The sequence below is a fragment of the Hyperoodon ampullatus genome (genome assembly GCF_949752795.1).
Source record: "Hyperoodon ampullatus genome assembly, chromosome: 2".
Taxonomy (NCBI): Eukaryota; Metazoa; Chordata; class Mammalia; order Artiodactyla; family Ziphiidae; genus Hyperoodon; species Hyperoodon ampullatus.
Window position 1 is genome coordinate 10,117,957 of NC_136915.1, and position 13,062 is coordinate 10,131,018.

The following is a 13,062-nucleotide window of genomic DNA, read 5'->3' on the forward strand; positions in this document are numbered from 1 at the left end:
TGCCTGACTACTTGAGCTGAGTTTTCTCCTGCCCTCAAACTAGAACTTAACCATTGCCTCTCCTGGCTATCAGGCCTTTGGACTCAGACCAGAACTGCACCACCAGCATTCCTTGGGCCTCCAGCTGGCTGGCCGCAGACTGTGGGACTTCTCAGTTCCCATAACTGCCTGAGCCAATTCCTTATAATTCAGAGAGATGGATAGACAGACAGAGCTCCTATTGATTCTGTTTCTCTAGAGAGCCCTGCCTAATACACCCAACCATCCACACTTGACTGGTTCCTCCCACTTACTCTCTGTCACAAGGCCTCAGTTATTTCCTTCATGGTGCTTATCACTACCTGCAATTACAGTTTTGTTTACTTGTTTGTTTTATATTCTACCCATAAGATTATTGAGGCCCAAGCGAGCCGGGGCCCCACATTCCTTCTGGAAGGTGTACCCACAATTCCTGGACCAGGGCACTTAGCAAGCACTCAGTAATTCTTTGTGGAGGCAAAGATGCAAGAGAGCAATGAGGAAGAAACATAAGGAATATATTATGGGAAACAATGGAGAGGTGCTTCCCCAAATATTCCAGGAGCTTCTCACCAGCCCCTCGTCTAAGTGTCAGTCCCCAGCAAGGTCGGACGCTGCTGATACCCATCATCTTGCATCAACCTGCTGGGTGCATGGCATTGTTTCATACTGTCTCTGAACCAAAGTGCTGCAGTCCACATCCTGGAAAACACTGCCTGGCACAGCCTATGCTCCAAAGAATGTCACACACACCCTAAGGCCACTGATGGAGGTTTTACAGAAGCCAAGTCCCAGGCTTTTTTGTTTTTTGGGTTTTTTTTTTTTTAACATTTTATTGGTCCGATATAACCTGCTTTTTGGAATCCTGGCCTCCAGGAAAGTTTATCACAAGTTCTGGAGATGACAAGTCTGGAACGGTGCCAGCACAGAGAATGAACAGGCGTTATTCAGTTGAGGAGGAGGTGGCGGGGCAAGATGGAAACAACTTGGCTGTGCTTCAGAGGGAAGAGTGACTCTCAGCAGAGGCCATCACAATTGTACAACAACGACTGTTCTTCCTTTACCAGTTGCTACCTCTTAGGATAAGGATCAGGGTTTGAGTTCTGTCAACAAATGTTTTTCTGATCCGCTCACCAAAATATAACAACAAACACCCTTTGGCCAGGTCTTAGCCTTTTCCTCGGTGCCATTTTAGCCAGATGTGGGGTTGTTCTCTGCGTAACACCCTAAGGTGGCCTAGGTCTATTCCAGAAGGGGCAAAAGTCCTGCTCCCATGGAGACGGACCTGAACTCCAATCCCCACTGTCTGGGCTGCCGCCTCTCAGGAGGAAGGAGAAGCTGCCTGGTCCTGCGGTCCAGGTCAGAGAAATGGACGGCACAAAGCCATCTTTGCAGGTGAGAGCCGCCAGTCTTCACATCCCCTGCGCTGTTTTCAGCTGTCACCTCTGACACCTGACTCGGTCATCTTATCCCCACACGCACCTCGAGCCGAGAGGCAGGCTCTCCTCGGGGAATCCTTCCTGGGCTCCTTCGCTCTGCAGATTCTAAACTCTGAGATCAGAGGTCTCAGCGGGTGCGCCCACGGGGCAAGGCTCAGAACAGGTGCTGCTCTGGTCACTGATGGTCAATTCTTCTCCGTTTTCAGCACTTCCCTCGGAGGAGAGCCACCGGCTGGGGTTCTGGAGAGCGAGGAAGGGGTGCAGGTGGCTCAGTCGTCCTCATCCTCGTCTTCGTCCTCAGCGTCTTTGTTGGGGGCACACCTCTGGAAGCACTGCACCACGGTGGCCAGAAAGAAGCTGGAGATGATGGCGGCGATGGACACAGCCACGCCGGAGAAGATGATGATGAACAGGTCTGTGAGCGAGAGGCTGAACTTGCACTCGCTGAAGCTGGCCTCCGACAGCTCTTGCAGGAATATCCTCCTGTTCTCCACGGGCAGGGAGCACTGGATTTCGTCAAGGCCTGTGAGAAAGGCAGGCAGAATGAGAGAGAGGCTTAGGCTGCAGCCCAGGATTGCCTACAAGTTAGCAAGGTGAGTGCTTACCAGGTGCAAAGCAGGCGCGTGCCCCCAAACACAAAAGGGGGAAAAAGTTGACTTCAATGCAATTTAAACGTTTGCAAAAAGCCTCCGGGGAATCACATGGAAGAAACTAGAATGTGCTGGTCTCCCTTACTTTAAGGTGTGGCACTCTTGATTTTGAATCACTCAAGGTGGTGACAGAAGGGAGCATAATCTTTTTAGGGTTTAGAAGCTCTGTAGACCGTAATCCAGATCTGGTAATACCCAGCGCCCTCGGGGCAGAGGGCGGGGCAAGGCTGTGGGATGCGGAGGGGCGGTGCCAACCAATGGCAGTACCCTCCAGTTTGTAAGGCAGCTTCCCAAGAAGAATGCCAGCCTCCTCTCCACTGCCACCCAGGAGAAACAGAACAGAGGATCAGTGCAGCGCTGTAGAAACTCCACTCACTACCCTAGAAGGGTTTTCCCTTGGCAGGAGTGGGGAAAATAAATATGTAGTTACGATGCTTGCATGAGCTCCTCTGTGCTTCAGAATCCTGAAGACTATAGTGAAATCCAGATTCCAGGCTCCGCCCCCTGGAGAATCCAATTCAGCAGGCTGCACTGGGACCCGAGACTCTACATTTTTAAAATCCAAGTGATTCTGATGCTGCTGGGCCACGAGGCACACGTGAGAAACATTATCTTTTAGCCGGTGAGAGAGACTGAGGGGTTTGAGAGAAGTTCCTGGGACACCCACCCCTCTACAACCAGAAGAGCCCTTGTAAACTCTGTTTTATATATTGGGGTTCCCTTTAAGATCTCACTTGAAAAGTGTTTGGCTAATTTAAAAAGAAGTTTCAAATCCACAGGTCAAAAAAAAATGTTACATCTGGGTATGTGCTGAGACAGTGCTTCATAGCAACAGCATTAAATGCAATCTAGAGCTTATCATGGGCCAGGCACTGTTCTAAGCACTTCACACATAATAAATTGTTTAATCCGCACAACACCGTGAGATAGGTCCTGCCATCATCCCCATTTTACAGATGAGGAAACAGGCTCAGAGAGGTAAAGTAATTTGTCCAAAGTGGCACAGCTAGTAAGTGGCCTAGCTTGGACTCTAACTCAAACAATTTGCCTCCAGAGACCTGGCCTGCAGCCACTGTGCCTCCAAAAGGAACAGAAAGCAGGTGTGGGGCTGGAGAGGAAAGCCAGGAAGAGAGGGGCCAGGGGCACAGGAAGCCAATGCTGTCTTCCCATGGCTGCCACCAAGAGGAGTGGTGGTGACAGCAGTTGTCGGTGAGGGTGAGGGACATGTTCCTAGTGTAATGGATTTATGGCATTTTAGAGATACCGCTGTATGACTGCTCCTTTATCAGTTAGCTGTTCCTCTCGGGATACCCCATCTGCCATCAAGTGAAATGGGAGGGCAGCTACGAGAATTGCAGGCTGGTGAATTTAACCTCTTCTACTTACTCGTGGGAACCTAAAGCTGAGGCTTGCCTAGGACAAAGGACCATCTGTAGATAGGGTGTCAACTAAGGTCTAAAGGATGAGATGGAAGCAGTTATGGAAGAACAGTCCAGGTAGAGAAGAAGGAAGCTGGCAAAGAACTCGGAGTTCGGGGAACCGTGCAGCTGGGGCATCAGAGTGAGACAAGTGAGCTCACTTGAGTGAGCTCATTCAGCATGAGCTGGGGTGGGAGAGATGGGCATGTGCTGAGATGAAGCCCCTGAGAACAGGGGTCTTCAAATAATTACTATGAAGAAAGGCCCACCTCCACCCCCAATCCTGTTATGGACTGGATTGTATCTCCCCCCACCCCAAATTCATATGTTGAAGCCCTAACCTCCAGTGTGACTATATTTGGACATAGGGTCTCTAGGGAGGTAATTAAGGTTAAATGGGGTCATAAGGGTGGGGCCCTGATCAATAGGACTGGTGTCTTTACAAGAAGAGGAAGAGATAACAGAGAGCTCTCTCTTTCTCTCTGTGTGTGCACAGAGGAAAGGCCATGTGAAGAAACAGCGAGAAGGTGGCCATCTGCAAGCCAGGAAAAAAGGTCTCAGCAGAAACCAAGCCTGCACACACCTTGATCTTGGACTTCTAGCCTCTGGAACTGTGATAAAATAAATTTCTGCTGTTTAAGCCACCCAATCTGTGGTATTTTGTTATGGCAACCCTAGTAGACTAAAACAATCCTCACTGGACAAGAACAAAAGATCAGACTTTGTTAGTATTAAGCTCTAAAGACCGCTCGTTATCAAGCATAATCTGCACATCCTGATGGATATACAATATGAACTACATACAAAGTCAAGGTACTGTCATAATTTCACAAACTTTGAATATGAGAAAATGAATGATATTAAAACGCATAAAAAGGTCAGACCTGTTTTTGATCTGGAACAGGAGAGAAAAATAAAGTAATAATACCTAATATTCATATTGCACTTACTACATGCAAGCACTGTTCTAAGTTCTATATGCACATGAACTCTTAATTCTCACAACAACTATTATTACACCCATTTCATGAATGAGAAAACTGAAGCACAGAGAATTTACACACCTTGCCTTCAGCAACACAGCTTCACAGGGATGTGAAGACACCGTTTTGACATTAAGCTCACCTGCCTGCAATTTCTGTTTATCTTTGGCGTCCTTTCAGTTCTCAGGAAACCTTCAATTATTCTCTTTTTCAGTGCTTCCTGGTTTCAGAAAGCTGCCTTCAACCCACAGCCAGCGTAATCTGAAAGTCAGAATGATTCCTCACACCTCACTAATTAGCTGGTTTCTGTTCTGCAAAGAGCAGCCCTGCTAACTGCACAGCAATCCTGCCACCACCCTTTGGGTCTTTATTGTGTATCTTTCCTTCTAGCTCAGAAACAGAAGGTGGAGGAAGAATGACTGAGCTTCCTCCTTCCTTCTGTCCTGACCCATCTTTTATGCAGTCTATAGCCACCCCACTGATGCTCTTCTCCCCATGGGAACTGTTGCTTAGCAACCATACTCACGTTTCCTCCTCTTCCTGAATGGATGCCTACCTTAGATATCCAAGGAATTAGCTGGACCAAAGCTCTGCAGCTTTCTCCAGTTTACACTTGACTACGTTTTTGACTATTTCTTTTCTTAAGCCAAACTTTTGTTTACTTCTGAGCATTTTAAATGCATTTGAACAGAACAGGAGAGATTTATGAAGAGTTATTGTGGGGTTTCCTTGCAGACGTTATTTTTTTCAATGGAAAAGCAGGAAAATCAATTGACCTGCCTCTTCTTAACATCCACCCCACCCCTCCCCGTCAGCCAAAGATGTTACAAAAAAAAAAAAAGATGGACACCAATGGACACCATTGGACTACGTGAAGCTCAGGCAGTTTCTAAAACGAAGATAATATTTGCCATTTTCAAACCCGTGACAGGTCATTATTAAAGAGAGAAAAGGTCTAGAAGTCATTTTTTCAATGAGCTGTATTAACTGGCAAACATCACCCCAACAAAACAACACGAGCCCACAGAGCCTGCCATTGAAATCCAACCTTTGCTGGCCACGACTCCTCAAGTTGATTCTGATTTCTACGGTGTTCTTTGTCCCTTGAGATTACGCCTGGCATTTTTACAAAGCGACATTTTTAGAAACTGTCATCTCACATTTCTCTGTGGCTAGAGGAAACAGGCTTGCTTGAAAAGCACCACACACAAGCCCACCAGGAGTGGGAGGCTCTGGACCCACGATCAATGGAGCCGTCACAAGATACACTGACTTAATGGGTTTTCGTAGCTCACAAAGGGCAGAGAAATGAGTCAGCAGGACCCAGCAGAGGGCGGCAGGGCACCGCTGCCAGCTGCTCTAAGGACACAGTCAAGGCCGACTGCAGAACTCAGGAGTTGGAGTAATCTGACTTTGGGGTCCCCAATTCTCTCCTGCAGGAGCTACTCTAGACCAGGGTTTCTCAACCTCGGCACTACCAACATTCGGGCCTGGATAATTCTTTGAGGTAGGAGGCTGTCCTATATACTGCAGGATGTTTATCATTATCCCTGTCCTCTACCCACGAGATGCCAGTAGCATCCCCACCCAGTGTGACAATCAATAATGTCTACAGACAGTGCCGCATGTCCCCAGGAGGAGGTCGGGGAAGGAGACAGAATTCCCTGGTTGAGAACTGCTGCTTTAGACTGAAATGCTCAGCTAAGTAGGTAAGCTTCTAAGGCAGGGCTGCTCTTGGCTACTAGGCAGACATTTAGTTGTTAAATGGCTTTTTAATTCATGCATTAAACAAAATGGGTAAGGCTTAATGTTAGATACCAAAAAAAGAAAAGAAAAGAAAGGAGAGAGAGAAAGAAAGGACAAAAGAAAGAAGGCAGGAAGGGGGGAGTGAGGGAGGGAGGGAAAGAGGGAGGAGAAAAAAAGAGGAAGACGCAGTCCTGGCCTCAAGGAACTTAGGTCTAATAGGGGCAGCAGGACACAAGCATAAATAGTGATATTTTAGGAGCGAGAGTGAGAAGTCGCACAAGAGGTCCAGTGAAAGCCGGAGAGAAGTTGCGAGGAGAGTGCGGGGTTGGGGTCTCTGGGGGGAGGCCCGGAGGGACAGAGGGAGGATGGGTGGTCGTGAGCACGTGGAGGGGCGGAGGGGAGTCCATGTGATGTCCCTACTTGATTTGGAATGTTCTCCCTGCTTTTCTGAGCCCACCTCCTCAGCTGTCTAAGAATAGTGAACAAGAACCAGTATTTATAGGGAACTTCATGTGTGCCAGGCCCTGCTCTTAGGGCTTTATACACATTAGCTCACTGAATCCTCAGGCCAACCCAAAGAGGAGCCTCTAGTCATCCCCACTTTACAGATGTTCAAACTGAGACACAGAGAAGTCAAGTGACTTGTCCAAGGCCACACCGCCAGGAAACAGACAGAGCCTAGACTGACACCAACCACTATGCAGTCCCACCCACTTTCCCGGGCAGGGAGACCTAAGGCTGCACCAGCCCCACCAGTGCCTCAGAACAAGTTCCCTCCTCCAGTCGGCGTCTTTTTATTTATTTATTTATTTTTTTATGGTGTAGAGCATTCCTTTCTTTCCTTTTTTTTTTTTTTAACATCTTTATTGGAGTATAATTGCTTTACAATGGTGTGTTACTTTCTGCTGTATAACAAAGTGAATCAGCTATATGTATACATATATTCCCATATCTCCTCCCCCTTGCGTTTCCCTCCCACCCTCCCTATCCCACTCCTCTAGGTGGTCACAAAGCTCTGAGCTGATCGCCCTGTGCTATGTGGCTGCTTCCCACTAGCTATCTATTTTACATTTGGTAGTGTATATATGTCCATGCCACTCTCTCACTTCGTCCCAGCTTACCCTTCCCCCTCCCGTGTCCTCAAGTCCATTCTCTAGTAGGTCTGCGTCTTTATTCCTGTCCTGCCCCTAGGTTCTTCATGACCATTTTTTTTTTTTTTTAGATTCCATATATATCTGTTAGCATACGGATTTGTTTTTCTCTTTCTGACTTACTTCACTCTGTATGACAGACTCTAGGTCCATCCACCTCACTACAAATAACTCAATTTCGTTTCTTTTTATGGCTGAGTAATATTCCACTGTATATATGTGCCACATCTTCTTTATCCATTCACTTGTCGATGGACACTTAGGTTGCTTCCATGTCCAGGCTATTGTAAATAGAGCTGCAATGAACATCGTGCATGACTCTATTTGAATTATGGTTTTCTCAGGGTATATGCCCAGTAGTGGGATTGCTGGGTTGTATGGTAGTTCTATGTTTAGTTTTTTAAGGAACCTCCATACTGTTCTCCATAGTGGCTGTATCAGTTTACATTCCCACCAAAAGTGTAAGGGGTTCCCTTTTCTCCACACCCTCTCCAGCATTTATTGTTTGTAGATTTTTTCATGATGTCCATTCTGACGGGTGTGAGGTGATACCTCACTGTAGTTTTGACTTGCATTTCTCTAATGATTAGGGATGTTGAGCAACCTTTCATGTGTTCGTAGGCAATCTGTATATCTTCTTTGGAGAAATGCCTATTTAGGTCTTCTGCCCATTTTTGGATTGGGTTGTTTGTTTTTTTGATATTGAGCTGCATGAGCTGCTTGTAAGTTTTGGAGATTAATCCGTTGTCAGTTGCTTCATTTGCAAATATTTTCTCCCATTCTGAGGGTTGTCTTTTCATCTTGTTTATGGTTTCCTTGGCTGTGCAAAAGCTTTTAAGTTTCGTTAATTCCCATTTGTTTTTGTTTTTATTTCCATTTCTCTAGGAGGTGGGTCAAAAATGATCTTGCTGTGATTTATGTCATAGAGTGTTCTGCCTATGTTCTCCTCTAAGAGTTTTATAGTGTCTGGCCTTATATTTAGGTCTTTAATCCATTTGGAGTTTATTTTTGTGTATGTGTTAGGGAGTGTTCTAATTTCATTCTTTTACATGTAGCTGTCCAGTTTTCCCAGCACCACCTATTGAAGAGGCTGTCTTTTCTCCATTGTATATTCTTGCCTCCTTTATCAAAATAAGGTGACCATGCGCACATGGGTTTACCTCTGAGCTTTCTACCCTATTCCATTGATCTATATTTCCGTTTTTGTGCCAGTACCATACTGTCTTGATTACTGTAGCTTTGTAGTATATTCCGAAGTCCAGGAGCCTGATTCTTCCAGCTCGGTTTTTCTTTCTCAAGATTGCTTTGGCTATTTGGGATCTTTTGTGTTTCCATACAAATTATGCAATTTTTGGTTCTAGTTCTGTGAAAAATGCCATGGGTAGTTTGATAGGGATTGCACTGAATCTGTAGATTGCTTTGGGTAGTAGAGTCATTTTCACAATGTTGATTCTTCCAATCCAAGAACATGGTATATCTCTCCATCTGTTTGTATCATCTTTAATTTCTTTCATCAGTGTCTTACAGTTTTCTGCATACAGGTTTTGGTCTCCTCAGGTAGGTTTATTCCTAGGTATTTTATTCTTTTTGTTGCAGTGGTCTTTTAACGAGATGTTCTGGAACTCTCCAGCACCCCTCCTGGTCCCCAGGTCCTGACCTGGAATGGTCAAGGTGCTGGCATAGCCTCTCCCTGGTCAGGAGAAGTGCTCTGTGGGTACTGTGAAGTGCAGATGTGGAGGGAAACCATCCTGTGAGTGTTCGACCAGACCCCCAGGGGGGCCCTGGCTCTACTTCCTGATATCCTATGATCCTGGCTCAGGCCCTGTCTCCCCAAGCACTGCCTTGTGATGATGCTGTGGGCATGTAATGAGGGGATATCTGAAAAGCTCTTACCAGGGTGCCTGGCCGCCATTCAAGCTTGAAAAAGCCACTGTAAGTATCATTCAGATTTTCAAGGTTTCAGATTCTGCCCAGGCCTGACTCCAGGTATCTGATGAGGGTGCCTTTGTTAGTCAGGGTTCTCCAAAGAAACCGAACCAATAGGATGAGTATACACGGAGATACTTATTATAAGGAATTGGCTCATGGAACTATGGAGCTGACAAGTCCCAAGATCTGCAGTCAGGAAGCTGGAGACCCAGGAAAGCTGGTGGTATAGTTACAGTACGAATGCCAACTGGCTCAGGACCCAGGGAGGGCCAGTGTTACAGTTCTATCCAAAGGCAAGAAGGAACTGATGTCCCAGCCCTAGGCAGTCATGCAGGAGGGGTTTCCCCCTACTCGAAGGAGGGTCAGCCTTTTTGCTCTAATCAGGCCTTTAACTGATTGGATGAGGTCCACCCACATTAGGAAGGGTCATCTGCTTTACTCAGTCTACTGATTCAAGTGTTAATTCCATCCCCAAACACCCTCATAGACACACCCAGAATAATGTCTGACCAAATATCAGGGCACCCACGACTCAGTCAAGTTGACACATAAAATCAACCATCACAGTGCTCTTTATACTTTCAGCAGCAGCAGGAGAGATGCTTCTCTAACTACATTAGGATGAGGCAGAAATTTAAATGAAACTCTCCTTTCCTCTACTTGCTCAAGACATCTGAGATAGGGAGGTGGAACTCGTTAAGGATTCGCAACGCCAGAAAGATCTGCATGTCCAGAGTCATCCTGACTACAGAGCCGGTGGAGGCTCCTTCTCTTCCTCCGCCTCCTCCCTCCTCCTCCTCCCTTTCCTTTTCCTTCTCTGTCTTATTCTTTGTAGTTTTAAAATTTTGGTAAAATATGCATAACATAATGGTTATCATTTTAACTATTTGTGTATAAATTCATTTAACTACTTTTAAGTGTATAAATTCATTGGCATTAAGTACATATACCATGATGTACGACCATCACCACTATTTATTTCCAAAACTTTGTCATCCCCCAAACTCTGTACCCATTAAACAGTAACTCCCCTTGCCTCATTCCCAGCCCCTGGCGACCACACCCTACTTTCTGTCTCCATGAATTGCCTACTCATGTAAGTGGAATCATACAATATTTGTCATTTTGTGACTGGCTTATTTCACCTAGCATAATGTCTGCAAGGTCCAGCCATGTTGTAGCATGTATCAGAAGTTCCTTCTTTTTTTTTTTTTTGCGGTACGCGGGCCTCTCACTGTTGTGGCCTCTCCCCTTGCAGAGTACAGGCTCTGGGCGCGCAGGCTCAGCGGCCATGGCTCACGGGCCTAGCCGCTCCACAGCATGTGGGATCTTCCCAGACCGGGGCACGAACCCGTGTCCCCTGCATCGGCAGGCGGACTCTCAACCACTGCGCCACCAGGGAAGCCCCAGAAGTTCCTTCTTTTTTAAGGCTGAATAATATTCCATTGTATGGTGACACCACATTTTGTTTATCCATTCATTACTGATGGGCACTTGGGTTGTCTCCACCTTTTGGCTATTGTATATAATGCTGCTATAAACCTTGGCATACAATAGATGTGTTGAAGTCTCTGCTTTCAATTCTTTTAGGTACATAACTGAGAAGTGGAATTGAGGGATCATATTGTAATTCTACATTTAATTTTTTGATGAACCACCATAGTGATTTCCGCTATGGCTACACAGTTTATACTCCCATAAACAGTGCACAAGGGGGGTCTTCCCTGGTGGTGCAGTGGATGAGACTCTGCACTCCCAATTCAGGGGGCCCGGGTTCGATCCCTGGTCAGGGAACTAGATCCCACATGCATGCCGCAACTAAGAGTTTGCGTGTCACAACTAAGGAGCCTGTGTGCCGCAACTAAGGAGCTGGTGAGCTGCATCTAAGGAGCCCACGAGCCGCAGTTAAGGAGCCCACCTGCCGCAACTAAGGAGCCCATGTGCTGAAACTAAGGAGTTGGTGAGCATCAACTAAGGAGCCCTGGAGCCAAAACTAAGGAGCCCGCCTGCTGCAACTAAGGAGCCCACGTGCTGCAACTAAGGAGCTGGTGAGCCGCAACTAAGGAGCCCTGGAGCTGCAACTAGGGAGCCTGCCTGCCACAACTAAGACCCGGCACAACCAAATAAAAATAAATAAATAAATAAATAAATATTAAGAGAAAACAAAAACAGTTCACAAGGGTTCCAATTTCTCTATATCCTTGCCCACACGTGTTATTTTACATTTTAAAAAATGGCCACCCTAATGGAAGTGAAGTAGTATTTATTTTCTTGGTGGTTTTGATCTGCATTTCTCTACTGACTAGTGATATCCAGCATCCTTTCATGTGTTCAGTGGCCTGCTCCTTCTTTTTAAATGAAGGGCATAGCCTCCTAAACAGCCTGCATGGGGCATTTCATCAAGGATTAGCAGCCATGTTGCAAGAGGTTGGTCCCAGGTAAGTCAAACCTGGGTATAAAACAGGGCTGAGAAACCCTGGGGGAGACCCAGAGGCACACGGGGCAGATTTCTGAAAAGGAAGACTAGGCATATCTCCCAATCCAGTGTCATTCACCTACTACTTCCTGCACCTTCATCCATGCCCTAAACTGGGAAGAATGTGTGTGCAGGGGGTGGGTAGCCTTTATTGAGCACCTGTTATGTTCTGATGCAGTGCACACCCCTTAACACACGTCATTTATAGTTGACCTCCATCTGGGAGGTGAGCGGCATTATCCTCAATTCATAGCTGAGGAAGCGGGTCTCAGAACTCTTTGGCAATTCAGGTACTGTTAAATAGGGAAGCCCGAATTCAAACTATCCTCTCACTTTGTTTTACTCCAAAGCCTGTGTTTTTCCCGTCACTCTATGTTGTCTGTAATGCTGAAGAAAGTGACATCCTCAGCCTCAGGAAGTTTATAATCTGACAGAGGAGCCCAAACTAAAATACATCAAGCAATGGGGAAGGAAGACAATATATGATTGAGAATTGACTTTGGGCTTTACAAATTCAGAGAATGAAGAGCCAGGTGTGTGGAAGGTCTGGTAATACTCATCCATATTTATGGAATGAACACATACCTTTGAGTTCAGGGGATTACTGGGGAGGAATAAGAAAGGCATTGCAGGCAAGAGGCCCGGGTGGAATCTGGAAGTGTGGGTGAGAATGACATTAGAGGCGCCCTCCTGGGCTAGAATAGTGCCCCCCAAATACAATATCTTCCAAAATGGCTGCCACTGGCTGATGTCCAGTGGCTGCATGTGGAGTCGATGGAGCATCATTGCCAGGATCTGAGAATCTGGATTAAGAGATTAAAGGATGGCAACCCTGAGCCAGGCTCAGATTGCAAAAGATTTTTTTTTTGTCAAAGCAACAATAGTGGTCTTTTATTTTAAGAATCTAAAAAAACATTCAAATCAGCAGATAAGGCAATGTTGTCACATGGAGACAACTGTCAGGCTGCCCTAATGAGACAGGACACATGCTGTGAGCCTGCTCACTCATTCATGTCACCTGCTGGCCCCTGTGCAGGCATGTGAGTCTGTAACCCCCTGGGGCAGTGGGTTTCTGCCTGTCCTGCATCCCAGAGGCGGCCAGGGACTGCAAGGCATGGGCATAAGTTTAGGGTAAGACCATCCGCCTGTGACTAAGATCTCTTGGAAGCCTAGAGTCTACAGCTATGATCCTCAGGCCTTTGACTTTTACATAATGGTAAAAAAAATTTTTTAAATAAGAAATAGAGGAGAC

At 46.3% G+C, this 13,062-nt stretch overlaps 1 protein-coding gene across 1 annotated transcript in view; it reads right to left on the reverse strand.

Moving 5' to 3' along the window:
• Positions 1-1,726: 1,726 nt before the first annotated feature.
• Positions 1,727-13,062, reverse strand: part of LRRC38 (leucine rich repeat containing 38) — a gene marked incomplete at both ends in the record, with an annotated part of 33,688 nt that continues 22,352 nt past the window's right edge. Inside the window, one exon of the mRNA XM_079696706.1 lies at positions 1,727-1,980. Coding sequence (XP_079552832.1) covers positions 1,727-1,980 — 254 coding nt within the window. The remainder of the gene's footprint in view (positions 1,981-13,062) is intronic.